At 43.5% G+C, this 17,892-nt stretch overlaps 1 protein-coding gene and 1 long non-coding RNA gene across 3 annotated transcripts in view; one reads left to right on the top strand and one right to left on the bottom strand.

The window, feature by feature from the left end:
* The window catches only part of LOC114676185 (uncharacterized), a 107,050-nt gene that overhangs the window by 867 nt on the left and 88,291 nt on the right, over positions 1-17,892 (top strand). The gene's annotated exons all lie outside the window — the stretch shown is intronic.
* ROPN1B (rhophilin associated tail protein 1B) lies at positions 1,950-17,801 on the bottom strand. 2 transcript variants are annotated; one of them, NM_001194626.3, is given in 6 exon segments: positions 2,626-3,943; positions 4,736-4,911; positions 9,692-9,853; positions 11,184-11,301; positions 14,768-14,895; positions 17,609-17,801. In NM_001194626.3, coding segments are annotated over 5 exon segments (639 nt in total). In that variant the 5' UTR covers positions 14,884-14,895; positions 17,609-17,801; the 3' UTR covers positions 2,626-3,876.

The raw sequence follows: 17,892 nt of genomic DNA on the forward strand, positions 1-17,892 counted from the left end.
CATGTTGGCCAGGCTGGTCTTGAACTCCTGACCTCAGGTGATCCGCCAGCCTTGGCCTCCCAAAGTGCTGGGATTACAGGCGTGAGCCACCACGCCCAACCTCATTGCTTTTTAATGGAGAAAAGAGCTACCCTTTAAAAGTCTGTTACAATTAATGTCAAAGCCCAGGAACTAAAATATGTCCACCAAAATATCACACACTTAAATCCTGAGTGATTTTAGGAAACTTGAGTATTTCACAGATTGTTTTGAATTAGATCAAACTGTGAAAACTTCTCCTTTCCTTCCCCAGCCCTCTCATAAATTCATAACTTTCTAACATATTCACCTGAAATTAAGGGTTTTTTTTTAGGTAAATTGATTTTTAAAAATTCATGTTGATTTTTCTTAATACATGTTTATTTTAGAAAATATAAATAAGCAAAAAGGAAAGATCAACCGTAACCCCATTGCCCATGAGTTATCACTCTGAACAGCTTGGTGCATTCCCTTCAAGATTTTTTCCACCTACGTATATATGTATAAATGTATTACAACAATATGAAATAATAGGTATTACTGTAACTTGAGTGTTTTCTCTTAATATCTCATCAACATTGTTTCTCATTAATCTACAGTTATAAAATGGCTGCCTGGTGTTCCATGATTCATTTCCCTAGTGTTGGGAATGTTATGCCCCCACCCCCTTTTTCATTTTGTTATTTGGTATTATAAATAATGTTGCAGTGAACTGAGATCTGCAAATGAACTAGATAGAGAGTGGAGAGCAGAGGATTCTCAAGATGTGGAGACAGCATGATGTTGAGAAGGAGAAACCCAGAGAGGCTCTTGCTGCTAAAGTGTGGATGGAAATGTATGTAGAGCCAGACTATGCAGTCCTCATAGGCTACATGATTTGGCTTATTATCCTAAGGCATTAGGAATAAAGTTCAGGCAGGGGGCACAGTGAACTGACTGGGGTTTTACAAAGACCCATGGCTGTAGTGTAGAGCAGGAATCCAAAACCTACAATCCCTGGCTAAATTCAGTCTGCCATTCTTGGATACAGCCTGAGAACAGTTTTTACATTTTCAAGTAGTTATTTTTAAGTCAAAAGAATAATATTTTGTGATGTGAAAAGTTACCTGAAAATCATCTGTTATAAAGTTTTATTGGAACACAGTCACACTAATGTGTTTACACATTATCTGTGCTACAACTGCCAAAGTTGAGTATTTGTGATAGAGACTGTCTAGCCTGCCAAGCCTAAAATATTTATTAGCTGGGCCTTTACAGAAGTTTGCTAATTCCTAGCATAGAGAGTGCTTGGGGGAAAGGCAAGCATGGGTGTAAGCAAATTCTCTCCTCCTGCATCCACTCTCTGCCCTTCTCCGTGCCCCAGGGACTGACATCAGTCAGACATGCCCTTCAGCTTCAGGTTCTGTTTAGTCAATAGAAGAGGGAGAGAATAGGATATTCCTCCTATCTCAGCACCATTTGGCTGATGGCACTGGCCCTCTGCATCATCAGGGGAGCCCCTGGAGCTCCAATCCTCTCACACTCTAATAAAACATGTCCTTCCCTTTGTCCCTTCAGTCTTAGGGGTGATAATGGTTTGCTAGTCCCTGGGTGCCTCAACCCCCTTGTTGTTTTCCTTGTCCATTCTGTAAACCTTTTAATTATCTTCAAAACTCTAGATTGTCTTCTGTTTCCTGTGAGGACCAGATTGATAGGAAGTCCAGATGAAATATGTTGGTAGCTGGGAGGGGATGAGGGGACCTAAGGCAGGTGGTGGTGAGGGAAGGTGAAGAGGACATATTTGAGAGATGCATAGGAGGTAAAATGGAGAGCACTTGGTGATAGAGTTGGAAAGTAAGGCAGTGGGGAGGTATTTGTTGACCCTGGTTTCTGGGTTTTGTATCTTGGCAGGTGGTGGGAGAGATCCACATTTAGGAAGGAAGCTTATGAACTCATTTCTCTCCAACATTTTATTATGAAAAAAATGCAAACCAGGAAAATCATTTTTGGATTTGTTAAATTAGAGAGTACTTCGGAGTCATCCAAGAAAGATGTCAAGTTAGCTACTGAATAGTTGAGTCTGGAGCTTGGCAAGGACATGTGGGCTGCAGATACACCTTTCTGAGTTGCCTGTGGCTTCCGAACTTGCTCTCAAATTACTTTCTCACAAAAGCCTGTCTGTCCTGCCCCTGCACACTAGCTGTGTGCCCCGTGCTACTATGTAGTAGCATCGTTTCTCACAATTATAAACTTGTGTTTAGTTATGTAATGTCTGTCTTCCTAAGTAGAATTTAATCTCTATAAAAGCAGGGACCTCATCTTGTTCAGAGCAGTATCCCCAATACCATTGTTGCACTGCCAATTGCTCATCTTTTGAGCCACCACTTGGTGTGCGCCATCTTCCTCCTCTCCTGCCCTGGTTCACTGGGGCAATGCTTGCTCTAAGCTATTGATATTGCTATGCCACAGCTGCTCACTAGGGACACAGTATCTACAGCACATCTGCCAAATCAACCTGCTTCTGCAGTCACCCCAAGGATGGAAAACAGCTTTGTGCTTTGCCCTCTACCTGGGCTATGCTGTATTAACAATATTACAAATACTGTATTAATGATTACAAATACTGTATTAATAATAGCCAACATTTATTAAGCACTTACCATGTGTAAGCCACTGTGTACAGTACTTTATAAATTCTCAAATTTTTCCTTACAATATGACCTTATGAAGTCAGTGTCATTATCTCTAAGAAACAATCTTAGATAAATTAAGTTGTTCGATGTCACTGGTGAGAAAGAATTTGAATCCAGATCTGTCTGACTCCAAACCTATGATACCTTGTATATATCCTCAGTGCCTGTCTAGGTATGGTTTTCAAATTTGGTCATTATAAACTGGAACATGGTCAAACCTGAACAGAGACTTTCACACTTCAGAGGTGAGCCAATTGGCAAAGTCATTGGTCCAATGTGCTGAATTATGAAAGACTGGACAGATAAGCAAAGTTGTGTATCCATGATACTAGAGGGACTAAACCTCCAGACCAAGCTCAAAGGGCTAGTCCTGGATAATCCTGAGCCTTGGGCATTCTGGATTTCTCTAGTAGGTTCCATGACATCTGTGTATGGTTTCAGAAAAATCCGTTGACATTGACACTTTCTGGAATACTGTTAGTTCTTCTCAAGGCCATTTGCGTGAAAGTGATTTATGTTCAGGTCTTATCTTACTGTTAGACTGTGAGCTCCTTGAAGGCAGAATTTAGATGTTACTTGCATCTGCTCAGAAGTCAGCATACTTCCTGGAATGTTGCCAGGTTTAGCAAAAACCAAAACAGAACATTTGTTGTTTGTCTGAAATTCAAATTTAACTGGGTGTCCTGTGTTTTTTCTGGCAACCCTATTCCTGGCACATAGCTAACCTCAATAAATATTGATGAGTGAGAGGATGAATGAATGACTAGCACAGTACCAACAAATGGAGAGATAACCTGGTAAAAACTTCAATTGACCATATAAAAGGCACTTATCTAAATTATGCCTAACAATCACAGAACAACAACACTGTGTCTGGTTAACGTACTACTTTTTAAAGTCTGACAGTCTGGCTTTGATTGGAGATACATTTTCTATCCATGCTTTGTCAGCCACTTTTACTCAGTGTCCACGTGGGAAGAATACTAATCTCCTGGTAACGAAGGTGTTTTGTTCCAACAATTTCACATCTTAATTCCGCACATTTCTGATTTCATATGTTTGTTTAATTGTTTATTAGTGTGTACCAGTTGTACAAGAAAATTGATTTTGGGTGGTATATGGGTTTCAGTCATTCTGAAGTACAATCATCTCTGTATCTTCCTTTAAAATTGCCAAAATTGTGCTGTTACTCCAGCCAAACCCTGGGGTTTTGGGTAAAGTCATTCACCGTGATTAAACCATCAGGCCCAATTCTGTTTGGAAAAAGGTATATCTGCAGTTAGTTCACTGACAGTTAATTTAAGAAAGAAAATATACAGACAACTCATTTCACATTAATTCTGCTGTTGCTCCTTTTTCTCTTAACTTTGTTTTTCTGAGACAAGGTCTGGCTCTGTTGTCCACGCTGGAGTAAGTGATGCAATCTCAGCTCACTGCAACCTCAAGCCATCCTCCCAATTAACTGATACAGACACACACCACCATGCCCAGCTACTTTTTGTATTTTTAGTAAAGATGGGGTTTCACCATATTGCCCAGGCTGGTCTTGAACTCCTGAGTTCAAGCCATTCACCCACCCTAGGATTACAGGTGTGAGCCACCATGCCCGGCCCTCTTTTCCTCTTAACCCTTGACTCCCTGCTCCTCCTCTCCTCCTCCTCCTCCACTTCGGTTCCACTGGTCATAGCTAAGCGTGAGTCAGAGTTACTGGGGGGCTTATAAAGACACAGATTCCTGGGCTCCACCCCTAGAGTTTATGATTCCATAGGTCCAGGGTGTAGCCTGAGATTCTGCATTTCTAACATGTTCTCAGGTGCTGCTGCCGCCGCTACCACTACTCTCAGTAGCACTCAAAGACTTGTTGTCCTATATCATTCTTTTCCTTCCTCTTCTCCTTCCCTTTCCCCTTTTCTTTAAGATCCATATTTCATGTCCTCGCTTTTCTGTTCCCAGAGCAGCATAATACAATAATCTTCCTCTGTCTTGGCCCCATAGATTTGTTTTTCTGGTATTCTTTCACCTCCAATGGGTAAAAGTTAACTTACACTTCCTGTTCAATGTAGTTTAGCATCCTGCTGACGTGTGATGCAGAGATCTCTCCATCCACTTCGGCAATATACGTGTAGAGAAACTGGAAGGTGCTGAACGGGATCCGAGGCAACCCACCATTATGGTCACATGATAAGACCTCACACACTATCTTGAGAGTTTTGGTAATAGTCTATAAAAGTTACATAAAATGAGGAGAAAGTTACTCTTCCAGGCAATATTCCTGAGATCCATTTAGATAGAAGAAAGAAAACAAAAATATTCCTCTATAAAATGAAGTGCGAACAATTTAAGATTCTAGAAAGCTTGGAATTTTTACATTCAAATGTCACTAATTCATTCTAAAAAATATTAAGTATTGGGTATCTTTATTTTTTTCTTTCTTTGTTGGAAGACTACTCAAGGAATTAAATTTATAAATTCCTAAATACTTTAAAGATATTTGTTACTTTAGTCTGAATAACCTCACTAAAGGAGGGAAGTTGATTTGCATTCTATATAATTAGAATTATTTCTTATTAGCCTCCAATCATATCTCTAAAGGGCTGAGATAAATGGTCTAGCCTATATACTCCAGCAAGATACTATATACTTCAGCAAGACACAGTAGAGAAGGTAAGAGAAGGGTAATTTCCCCAGGAAAATAGAGTCCCAAGAAGATACTGGAAAAATGGTCTTGAACATCAAGCTAAACGTTCCTCTAAAGCATCTGGGCCCATCTGAATAGAATCACCTACTGCTTTATTTAATATTATGTAATACTAACCCTTATATTGCTGAGGAAATATTGGTTGACAATGAGTGCCAGGAATTTTAATAGAAGGGTTACTACAGAAGCAAACCCTCCTTACAGTGAAACTTGAACATTAAAGGAGCATGCTCAGAACTAATCTCATGTCGTTAAATAAACCCACCCTTTGAATAAATGATACAAGCGAAAGAGTTGTGAAATGAAGGTCAGCATACAGATCTTGGTGGTTTACTGAAACTGATGATGTACAGATCATCCTGACACAGCCTTCCAGGGATCAGTGAATGATCAGTCCTGAGTGGTGGCTTAGGGTGAGTGAAAAAGCAGCTGCTGTATCTTCCCACATGATTAGTAGAGGAGACTTGTCCTGCCTTAGCAGTTGATGTTTGCTGTTCTCCTCTCATCCTCTCCCAGAATAGAATGATTGCCTAGATGGGGCTTCTCTAACTGTGGTGTGTGTTACCCAGGAGTGTAATCTATGTCAGGAGGTACTAGGGTGTGTGTTATCCAGGAGTGTAATCTATGTCAGGAGGTACAGAGGTACTGAGGATATGAATAAACTCTTCCTTGAGTGATAGTTTGACTTGATGGCAAGTAATTTAAACATAATTTACAATAATTATTAATTTTAATTGAGTTAATATTTAAAATTTGTTTCTTTACATTTAATAAGCATTGTTATTTTATGAAACAAAATTTTCAATAAACCACACGATGTCAAAAAAAATTGAGTTTGAGGCAGGCCACCTTCCTTTCCTCTCCCCTGCCTCTGGGGGTCCTCTCATGGAAATCGCTGTGAAACACTGCATCTTCTAGGCACTTCCACTTAATTCAGAGTGGGTGGGAGGGCAGGCATGGGCTAACTAGTATACATGAGGCTGTCTGGGAGGATGGTAAGTCATGCATGTGAGTGAGAGAATGGTTTGGGGTAGATTTGCGAGCACACTCTGAACTTTATAATTTCCACACACAGCTCACCTGTTTCTGTAAAAAAACAAACAAGCAACCAAAAACAACCCTCTGCACCCCTAATGCTTTGTTCTGTTGCCCTCTCCCATGGGGTGCTGGTATGGGCTGAATTGTTCCCCCTAAAATTCATATGTCGAAGCCTTAACCCCAGAACTGGAGAATGCGATTGTATTTAAACATACAGCCTTCAAAAAGATAAGTTAAAATGAAGTCAGTAGGGTGTCTCTATAAGAACAGGAGTTAGGACATAAAGTGAGAGCCACCAGACATGCAGGCACAGAGGGACACAGTTCGAGAAGCTGGCCATTTTTAAGAGAAGGAGAAACACCTCAGAACAAAGCAATCCTGCTGACAGCTTGTTCCCAGAACCTCTGTCCTCCAGAACTTAGAGACAACAAATTTCTGTTGTTCAAGCCACCAAGTCATGGCAGCCCTAACAAACTAACATAGGGGCTTTCAGCCTTACGCATCATCTTTTATTGATTATTCAAACAACAAACCTTCAAATTCTATTGCCTCGTAAGATTTTAAAATATTTTTAAAGATTTAATAAATGGATGAGTGGATAAATAACTCTTTGGACTGGAGCTATTTGGTAAACTGACATAAATCTAAAGTAAACATATCTTCATTCTCTTGCACAATATTTTTTTGGGGATCCATTTCACAGAGGTAGTCTTTAAACATCTTGCAAGCTTCATTTTCAAAGTCAGAGGTGAAAGCCTTGAAATGTGAATTATTTGCTTTTAAAAAAGTCATTCTTTCCAGTGAACATGATTATTTTCTACATATGTGATCTCTTTTTTAATAATCAGTTCAGTGGAACAGGAGGTGGCATAGGCCAGTCCAGAAGAAGGAGTGCTGAAGGGAGGAGGAATGCAGGTCTGCATGCCATCGCATTCTGAATAATGTGTATTAGATGCAGAGAGCTCAAGATGGAGTAAATGTACCTATTACCTACTGGAGTAAAAATTCCTGTTACTAGACTCTTCTATAAGGAACAAACTGGCTTTTCTGAATGGCATAGAGATCCTGTCTTACTGTTGAATTGGCAAAGGAAAGAGAAATTCTGGGCTTGCCTCTAAGGATATATGAATTAACTAGGATGCAAGGTCTCCACCAGATGGTGACCCCTGACTTAGTCTCAGCTATAACAAAATACCTTAGACTGGATAATTTATAAACAACATAAATTTATTGCTGACAGTTTTAGAGTCTGGGAAGTCCAAGACCAAAGGGTCAGCAGATTTGCTCTCTGGTGAGGGCGTGTTCCTCATGAATGATGTCTTCTATGTGTCCTCAGTTGGTGGAGGGGCAACTTTTGTAACGGCACTAATCCCATTCATGAGGGCTCCACCCTCATGACCCAATCAACTCCCAGAGGCCCTACTTTTAAGGCCATCACCTTGGAAGTTGAGGTTTCAATTTATGAATTTTGGGAGGACACAAACATTCACACCGTATCACTGACCAGCCCCACATTTAAGATCCCAGAAACAGTCCAGCATGATAGAAATGAATATAAGGGTATTGATTACTGGTTTCATAGGGTACCCCTTATTTACAGACTTAACCTCCAGGCTGACTTTACCTCTAGGGGTTCTTTGACATGGGGATGATGCAGAACAAAATCAGATATGTCAAGGCCTCTTAGAATTGGAGGAGCTCACTGTTATTCAGAGGTAGGCCTGAGGGTGTCTCAGAGGAAGCAGAGAAGTGGGGATAGAATCACAGGATGTCAGAGGTAGATGAACCTCATGGAACACTGAATCCCATCTCCTTGTTTTAGAAGGGAAGTAGAAAGATCCAACTTACCTCGTGGTTTCCCCTCTCCAGTTTGGGAGGCAGGTACATCAGAGGAAACTTAGCATCTACACAGTGGGCTAAGTAGAGGGAGGGTTGGAATTTGACTTTCCAAAGTCACTCTTTGTTACTCTGAGGTATGGGGATACGGGAAGGCCTCAGACATATCACACACTGGTGAGGGGCTGTGAAGTAGACCACCAGAGCCAGGGAGCAGATAGGACACCCTGGCAAAGACTCAAAGAGGCCCTCAACACCATTGAGAACTGAAATAAGCCGGTGGGGGAGGCATCGTCAGCCTTTCACCAGTCTGGGAGAGACATGACCAAAAACTTAAGCTGCAAGCAGCTAGCAACCAGACAGACAGGCATTGCCATGGAGACCAGAGATGCCAGAGAAGACTGAGGGCTGTGGGAAACGACTGCTCTGTGGTCCTAGAGTCACCTCTTTCCATCTAAATTCAACTGCCATCTTGGAGAAGACACCGTGGTGAGGAAAAACCTGAGATACTGGGAAATTTACCGTTAGGCTGCTTCAGTGACTGCATCAGACTAAAATTTCAGGATTGGATTGAATTTATTTATTATTTGACCCTTTGTGGGTGGGGTAGACCAACAAGATCATAATTAACTGCAGATAAAATTTTAAAGATACATTTTTCCCATATAAATGCTGTAATTTTCAAACTTGTATGTATCTCAGGGATTCTTTCAAAAAACCATGTTTTTGATTCATTTTAAGTTATTTTAACAATGTTTAACAATGTAAGTCCATATATAAGATACCCAAGCTTTAGATATCTATACATATAAACTGATTTCAGCATCTTTGGCTTCAAAACAGTAAAATTGATTTTCCAATATCAAACACATCAAATTTGGAAAAGGCATAAATCTGTATGAACATCCTGCATCTATGGAGGTGTCATGACTAAATTCAGAAACAGCCTCATCTCTCTTTTTTTTTTTTTTTTTTTTTTTTTGCTTTCCTGTGTCTGAGTTTTGCATCCAATTCTGTTTATTACATAGTTTTCTATAAGATTGTACCCCCTTTAAAAAGTGTCTATTGATATATATTCTAGGTGTCTGGAAGTCTTTTTCTGCAGCCGGCTCTTGGCTGTCTCTGGGAATGTGAATGGAGGGAGTGGAGTGAAAATAAATCTGAGGGCAATATTCATAAATAATCCAAGAGCTACACTGTAGTCACCTCTCCCCAGAGCCTGACGATGGTGTCTCCCTCTGCCCCTCCCAGCCCCTGCCTCTGCCTGACGAGCACAGAAATGACTTTGCTTTAGAGAGGAGAAGGCCAAGGCGAGAAGAGGCATGTTTATCATCAGCCCTGGAGAGTTGACCACGTGTATAGATCCACTGCCCTTCCAGGCCCGGAGGGAGATTGCCCCCTCAGGAACAAAACAGTCAAGCTAACTTACAACTCCCAGAGCGCTGCAAGCAAGGGCTAAAAACTTCAGCCACTCGATCTCCTCCGTGAAGCGACCCACATTCATCACACTATTAAACAGATCTGCTGGAAGATTCACCACTTTCCACATCTGGGCCAGCTCCTCTGCATGGACGATCAGTCTCCCAGCAACCTGCAGGGCAGGGGACAGACACAACACGGAGATGTGGGAGAAGTTGAGACAAGGCCCTGAGAAACACCCCGCCCCCAGGCCAGGTCCACATCTCCCAGCACATGGCAAGGGGCGGGAGGGGGTGTTAGGAAGGTACAAGATGGCTCTGTGTGGCAATTATCTTCGCAAATCCTAGTGAAGAGCATGCTGAAATATAATTTATTAATTGTTAAACTTTAGGTGTCAGAATTATGCAAAAGATATACATTCATATTACATTTTAATTTCTGGTGACAATAGCTTTTATCTGCTATTGTATTCCTAAATTTTTTTATTCCTTATATGACAGATAGAACAGCCTGAAAACAAAACCAAGGGGTAGAGGGCTTACCTCAGACCACTAATTAATGGTAAAATTAAAACAAGACATAGGTCTCTTTCTTCCAGATTGCACTGAGTTCTTACCTCTAGACCTCAAGTGCATCCCTCATGCTTTCCCCGGAATGATGTGGGGTATGTGGCTGACCCACGGGGATTTGGTCTGGACGCCTAATGTTGCTTGATCCCAGGTACGTTAGAGCTCTGTCATGTTCACTGCACAAGGTACTTGGTGGATAAAAGGAGGGAAGGTGACCGGTCGTTGGCCACCAATGCAACAAGAGCACAGATGCCCCTGATGAAGTGCTCCACCACCTTTCCTGACCCTCTGATTCCAGTGAAATGCTAAGCCTCTGGCACCAAGGTAGTTAGCCGCACCAGTCCTAAATCACCCCTAACCTCTCTGTCCTGGATCATAAAGCAGGGTATGGTGGTGCTCAACCGTATTTCTTGGGAATTGGCCAAACCACAAACTTTCTCAAACCGGACCCTCCTCATGCATTCATTCACCAGGCAGCTCCCAGGATGATGTGGCTGTGAAGAGGCTCACAGCCTCTCCCTAAAAGCTAAAAGCTGTGTCTGGACCTGGGATAGCTGGGGAGCTGAAATATGCCCTTCTCCAAACTGTGATTGGCATCATATTATGGTCTTGATCAGTAAGGGAGACACTGTCAAGTGACTGAGGACCTGCACTTTTCTGGAGAGACGAGATTAGCATTGCATTGAGCCCCTGTACATTCTGCCAGCTTCAAGGAAACCTGGGATGACCCCACCAATGACTCAGCCTACAGCCTATTTCAAAATTATTCCCATTTCCCCAAGGGAAGATTTACTTTCAGTCCACGGTTTAGTGTATTTTAGGGTGATGCTAAGTGGTCAACTGACTGGCAAGAGAACAGAGGGCTTTCATCTGTACCCACCCAGCCTCAACACTGTCCCTACCTTCCCCTCAATGCTGCAGCAGGGCCCTTACCTGAGAATGCAGGATCTTTAACACCTCAGGTGTTAGCTCTGCCCAGTTACACAAAGCAACTCGCTCAGACTGCTCTCTCACCGGAGGCGTCTCTCCACGGGACAGGGCCTCAAAATAACTACAAGAAAAAAGTCAGAGAGTAGGAGGAGCATCCTATATCCAGTGGCCTCTGGCTGTTCTAGCAATCCTTCCCCCTTTTTCAGAGGGAAGGAGGTAGAGAAAGGAAGCTTTGTGAAGTGGCTTCTATGTGTCATTGTGTTTAGTTCACTTACACATGGGAAAAGCCTGAATGTGTTACTCTCCACTTAGGGCACAGAGAATGCTTAGAGAATACAAAACTTTGTTCTTCTCTAAGGATGAGGAAGAACCAAGAAAAGTTTGGGTATGCAATTCCCTGGAGCATATCGGGTTCAGGTTTTGTTTTTTTTTTTTTCCCCATCTCTGAATGTTTTATACATGCAGATATATATTACATATGTATATATAATCTTGTATACATATGTATTATGCGCATATATGTATTACATATGTATATATAATCTTGGGAAGAGAATTTGGAAGAGAACTAAAAAGTAATGTATGTAAAAAAGGGGAAGACAGCACAGGAATGGTGGCTAGGGCCTGTAATCCAGCAACTCCAGAGGCTAAGGCTGGAAGAGCACTTGAGCCCAGGAGTTTGAGGCTGCAGTGAACTATAATTGTGCCACCACACTCCAGACTGGGTGACAGAGTGAGACCCCCATCTCTGAAGAAACAAAAAAGGAGGGAAGGGGAAGAGATGGAAGTGTCCTAGGGGTGAATCAGGAAGGGTTTCTGGCCAGAGGTAGTGAGGCTTGGAGCTTCAAGAGGGAAAGGAGAGAGGGTTGTCAGGGCACCGTGCAAGGCTCAGGAGAGAAGACAAGCCAAAGAAGGTTTGAGACAATCTGAAGCTATATGGTGACTGTGAAATAAAACTGTTTCTCCATCTTCCCTCAAAATTTTCAGTAAAATCTGCCTGCTCCTCAATATTTTGTGGAGTGGACTTTGTTTTGGGGCATTGTAGAACAAGTACTGGGTTCCGTTTCAGGATTGGCATAAGATGAAAAGAGGCTGCCTGCAGCAGGGAACGGACATGAGCCGCTGACATGTGGGTCACCAATGCTGTATGGCAGCATCTGTCTCCATCAAAGCCTGGTTATTGACGATCCATGAGCCACAAATTTCTGTCCCTTCCTGCTTTTTTCCCTCCATTACTTCCTCCAGATCCAGGTAGTATGTAAATAAATATAGAGGGAATTTAGTAAAAGTCTATTTTAGGGTCAAGCCATACAATGATGGGCTAACCATTGCCTGTCTCTGAGCCACATAGCCAGGCAGAGCTAAAGCTACATGACTAAAGCAGTAACTGCCAGTCACCCCTTGGAGGTCATCAGCAGGAAGGGCAGAAGAAAAACGTTAAGGCCACATTTAACAACATGCATGAGAAATCTCTGCACACAGATCAGTGTTGGGGTGGGTGGGGTGTGGGTGCAATGTGACAGCAGGAGCGGGGTGTGGCCTCAGGCTTTATAACCAGACTTGGGTGGTATAAATGGGAGGGACAAAGACACACAGCACCTCATTCTACAGAAGTGCTGCCCAGGTAGAGTAACACTCAGCACCAACCTCTCTGGACTTCTTGTGGGATTGGTTAGACAACATGGAAATAAAGCTGTAATCATGGATTTCGTTCTTTGGGTTATTGAGCTTCATTTGCAAGTGATCAGGTCCATGGTTGTACACATAGATTGCAAATTTGTGTTGTAACACATGCCTACCAGAGGACAAATAAGTATATGTCCTGCCGATGCCTGGTAAGAGGTTTCTTCGTTGACAACACATGTATAGTGAAATTCTTACTTGCAATGGATTAAATACGTATTTTGTCTTGGAAATACTTCGTAGAGTTTTATTCTCTAAAATGGTACAGGTTTTAAGTAAGTCACATACAACCATCTGAGCGGTGCTTTTCACGTCTGGATAGAAAGGAGGGGGCTCTTAGGTCATGCCCTCCTTTTTCATTGTGGTTAAACTACAAACTAAGTTTTCATGGATGTCTAAAAAATTATAGCACATGATACAATATGAGAGCGAGCAGGCTACAATAGTGACTGCCTTCTTCCATAAATTTCAGGGACAGTACTAAGCAGTGTCATCTTGCTTATTATAAAACAGCAGCACAAGGACAATAAAACGGGTTTGAAACGAATGTATAAGATAAAGTCTGTCTATCTGACTATGCCAAAATAAATTAGTCTTCTGATGCTAAAGTTCAATCTTAGAGGCAATATATAAAATTTAGAATGGAAAACTAAACAGGGCTCATTACTAGGCGAAGCAACCGCCATTTATGTTTCTTTTTATGAGCACCCCTGGTCTATTTTCCTTCCAGTTGTAAAAGCTGCATCCTAATCCAGCCCGGGAGCACAGCACTGGCCCAGAGACTCCGAAAGACTCCTCTTAGATGACATTTTGTGTCTTCTCAAAGGTGTCCACACTCTCCCCACCATCTGCACAGTACACCCGCTCACAACCTCAGGCTGAGGACATCTTCCCTTCCCCAACTCACTGGCTGTCTCTCAACGGCCTCTCTCACTCTCCCCTTCCTACTGAGACCCTCCTAAGCAGGGAATCATAAAACAGTAAAAATAGCCTGAAAATGGTCCGAGAGGTCTAGTTATCCTCCAGCTCCTGTCTCAAGTCCTGGTTCCCCAGTTTCAAGCAGGCAAGTTTGTCTAAGGAGCAATTTCATAGCTGAGAGGCTTTCTGTGCAAAGCTGCTTCAATCCAGGCCCGCAGCGATTGTTGTGTGAGCTCCATCTACTGAGCAGCCTCTGGAGGTCTCTCCTGAAAGAAGGCCCGCGTGTTTGAGGCACACTGTTTTCAGCCATGCCTGGGGACCCCATCACTCTGCTTGGCCTTTCTCCAGAATGCAATGGGTACTGTGCGGACATCTTTAGGTTGGCAAAACAAATCAGTTCAGAGAAACACTAAAGAAAATAACAATTTCCTCAAAGACAAGATACAAAGCGTCTTTGGTTGGGTCCAAGTAAGAGTTTTAACACAGGGGATGAAGTGTCTCCTTAAAGGGGTGAACTAGCTGGACTGGTCCCACCCCATCCACCCAGGGCTGTCGCGTCCCTCCCCCGGCTGCACTGCTGCCATCTAGAGGTGAGTCAGGAGAACGAAGAAAGGCAGATTAAGCTTCGGAGATTCCCAGCCCTTCTTTCCACCGGGACTGGGGAGGAGTGTAGGGAGGAGGTGGGTGTGCATACGCTGGTGTGAGGCGGTCACTTAACTCTTGCTGCTTGCCCCAGGACACGGGCTATTGACCTGGCGTCCTACTGCTCAATCTGGCTCGCTTAGGGGAGGCATCCCATCCTCGCCCGACTAGATGTAATATTTACGTGTGGATTTTAAAGCATCAAAGCAATGCAAGAGCTAAAACAAAGACGCTGCCAGTTAGTCCCGACTCCCTGGCTGCAGCCATGGCAACCTCCGCGGTTTTCCAGGACCCTGTCTCCCCGCCCGTCCTCCAAGAGGTGAAGGCGATAAAGGAGCACATACTCGGCCCCCCACTGGATGAGGTCCTGCGGCTGCGCCCGAATGGCGGCTTTGGCAAACTCCTTCAGCATCTTCGGCAGCTCCGGCGGGATGCATGTTGGCTTATCTGTCTGAGCCATTGATTGGTTGACCTATTCTCAGGAGAAAAAAATACATAAGATGAAAACTTGGACTCAAAAGATGAGAGCAATCCTGGACAGGAGGTCACCCAGCCTCTGTATGACACTCTCAATTTTGGGGACTCTGCAAGACAAATGCATTCTATGGTTACACAACGCCAAGGTTAGAAAGCCGTCTGCTAACCCCTACTTTTTGTTGTAAATACTTATGTCCTTTACATAAAAATTACACAGCCTTGTTCATTTAAGAAGTGGAGGTCAGCAAAAAATTCCCTAATGATATCACCCCAAAATATTGGATGTCTCCTTCCAGAATTTGTCAGTATAAATATATATGTTTGTAAAATTTTTAAATGAGATTATACAAAACAGTTTATTTACTCAAAAGTACATCATGAACATCTTTGCATGTCGTCCAGCTCTTATTAGCTGGGTAAGAATTGTAGCAAAATTTACTTTGAACCCTCTATGAATTAACATTAGGTTATTTCCACATAAAAACAGTCATTAAACAGCCATTTGATGAGAGTCTCTATAGCTGCATGTTCTTTTCCACTCTAATTGTCAGGTGGAAAACTAGTACATTTTCTCTCAAAAAGTTCCAGGACAAATTGAAACAAAACATGAAAATCCATAAAGTGTATACAATTCCATCCACAAATAAACAGATCAAAAGATTTTTGTCTGCTTTTAGTAGAGAAAGGGACAGACTAGATATGCTAAAAAGCTGTCCCTCTTCAAATCACCTAGAGGCCAGACAAATCTCAGTACAAGCCTTTCACATTGCCTTGCTGGGCTTGCAGTGAAGTGAGAGAAATCTTCCAGTGGCCAATGAGGTAAGCAAAGTGGAACCCGCAGTGCTGGGCAAATGAAGATACTAGGGCTCATCTGGGCAAATGTAGATGGCAGGAACTTGAAGCTTTGAGATAAATGGCCAGGGAGGGTGGGTAGAGACCAAGGATTGGGCTCACAAAAGGCAAATGTCTGGACTAACGGACTCCCCTTCTGACCTAAACTTGAGACCCACCCAGGGACTCCACCCTCAGCCGGAAAAGGTGTGGCTGAAAATATCTGCCTACAGGCGGGGGTAAGCAGCAAAGAGACCTGTCTGCATTGCTGCTTCTAGTCAGGAGAGAGACAGTCCCCCAGGAGTTTGTAGCCGCGGACTAGTTCTAAGTTTTCAATGTATACCAGCACCAGCACGGCTGGGAAATTCCAAGACAAGAAACTAAAGTGGTCTTAGGTTGGTGGGACTTCATGACCTTTTACTTTATTTATATTCTTTTATTTGGAGGAAAAGGATGATAAAATAATGATTAATTTTAGACTTAGAAAAGTATTAGAAAAGTTTTAACAGTAATATAACCACTAAATCTGTAGAGAGGGAAAAAAGGAATTTTTTAAAAACACGAAAAAGCAAACAAAACATGCCTCCCAATGTGAAATGGTATACCAACATATACCTGCCAAGTGCTGAAGAATGTTGGTCTTAACTAGACTATAGTCTTGTTTCAGGAATCTCTCACTTGGTTTTATTGGTATGGGCTAAACAGGGCTTCCGTTTCATAAATGAAAGTCTCCAGTTACATGAATGAAAGGCTCCAGGTCAGAATCTCAGAGGGTTTCTGTGAGTAGCTTGGAACCAAGCACAGGCAACTGCACATCCCTGTTTGGGTTTGGAATTGGAGGTGGTGGGTTTGGGATGTGGTTACTCTTGTTTGGAATGCATTCTCCTCCTCTTAACAGGTTAATTCTTCCTTTGGAAATCTGCTCAACCTTCCCTGACCACCCTGTCAGTTCCATTGTACATACCCTTTCAGAGCATCACTTACCCATCGTTGCTGTGATTCTTTGAGTAACATGTGCCTCTCCCACTAAACTCCACGGCAGGACTGGTCAGTTTTTGCTCACCACACCATCCCAGTGCCTACCCAGTGCCTGGAACTTAGTGTTCAATAGATACTAGTAAAAATGAACGCATGATAGCAGTCTGTGAGGTGCTAGGTATAAAAGAATGCGTGATAGCAGTCTGTGAAGCGCTAGGTATGCCCATTGGTCCACCTGACAATTCTCCCAAAGTTATTTTTATATCCCTGTTGCTGATGAAAAAGCAGAGGTGTGGCTCCTCCGTGGAGGGCTCTGATTCCAGACTTTTTTTTTTTTTTTTTTTTTGAGACGGAGTCTTGCTCTGTGCCCCAGGCTGGAGTGCAGTGGCGCGATCTCGGCTCACTGCAAGCTCCGCCCCCCCGGGTTCACGCCATTCTCCTGGCTCAGCCTCCCGAGTAGCTGGGACTACAGGCGCCCGCCACCGCGCCCGGCTAATTTTCTTGTATTTTTAGTAGAGACGGGGTTTCACCGTGTTAGCCAGGATGGTCTCGATCTCCTGACCTCATGATCCGCCCGTCTCGGCCTCCCAAAGTGCTGGGATTACAGGCTTGAGCCACCGCGCCCGGCTGATTCCAGACTTTTGAGTCTCCCTATCACTGTCCTCAGGGTAAGAAACTGTATAATAGTATTCTGGCTACAAAATACGCACACAAATTGGCCAGAAAGCCATAATCCCCAACAGTCACATTCTCTTGAAGATCTTGCCTTTCCCTTGCTCTGTGAACAAGGAGAGGCTCAGAAGCCAGGGGGCGTCCTGCAGGGCTCCTCGCTCAGACCAGTGCAGCCCTCGGGGCGCTCAGAGCCCTGCCCTCCCTCCACTTCCCCTCGGGGTGGCTACCTCAGGCTCGCTCCCAAACCGGCTGTCTGGCCTCAGGCGAGAGATGTGGGGAGAGACCCAGTGCCTCACACCCTTCTTAAGAAGAGCAGTGGAACCTCGGCGGGGAGGGCAGCAGCGGCCAGGGGTGACAGCAGCGGCGGGGCACGACCGCCGTTAGCGTTAGACGTTAGCGCTCCGCCTTCACCTGGCAAACCCTGCGCGGGCTCCGCTGCCAGGTCACCCGGGGTAGGGCCGGGCGCGACGTCACAGAGCCGCCCCGCCCCGCCTGCAGCGGCAGGTTCCCA

The sequence above is a fragment of the Macaca mulatta genome, chromosome 2, assembly GCF_049350105.2.
Source record: "Macaca mulatta isolate MMU2019108-1 chromosome 2, T2T-MMU8v2.0, whole genome shotgun sequence".
NCBI classification, from domain to species: Eukaryota; Metazoa; Chordata; class Mammalia; order Primates; family Cercopithecidae; genus Macaca; species Macaca mulatta.

Coding starts and splice junctions, on each gene's coding strand:
- ROPN1B (XM_077990910.1), bottom strand. CDS start 14,883: ATGGCTCAGACAGATAAGCCAACATGCATCCCGCCGGAGCTGCCGAAG. Junction 9,854..11,183: donor TAAAGATCCTGCATTCTCAG/GTAAGGGCCCTG, acceptor CCTGCCCTGCAG/GTTGCTGGGAGACTGATCGT. Junction 4,912..9,691: donor CTTGCAGCGCTCTGGGAGTT/GTAAGTTAGCTT, acceptor TAACTTTTATAG/ACTATTACCAAAACTCTCAA.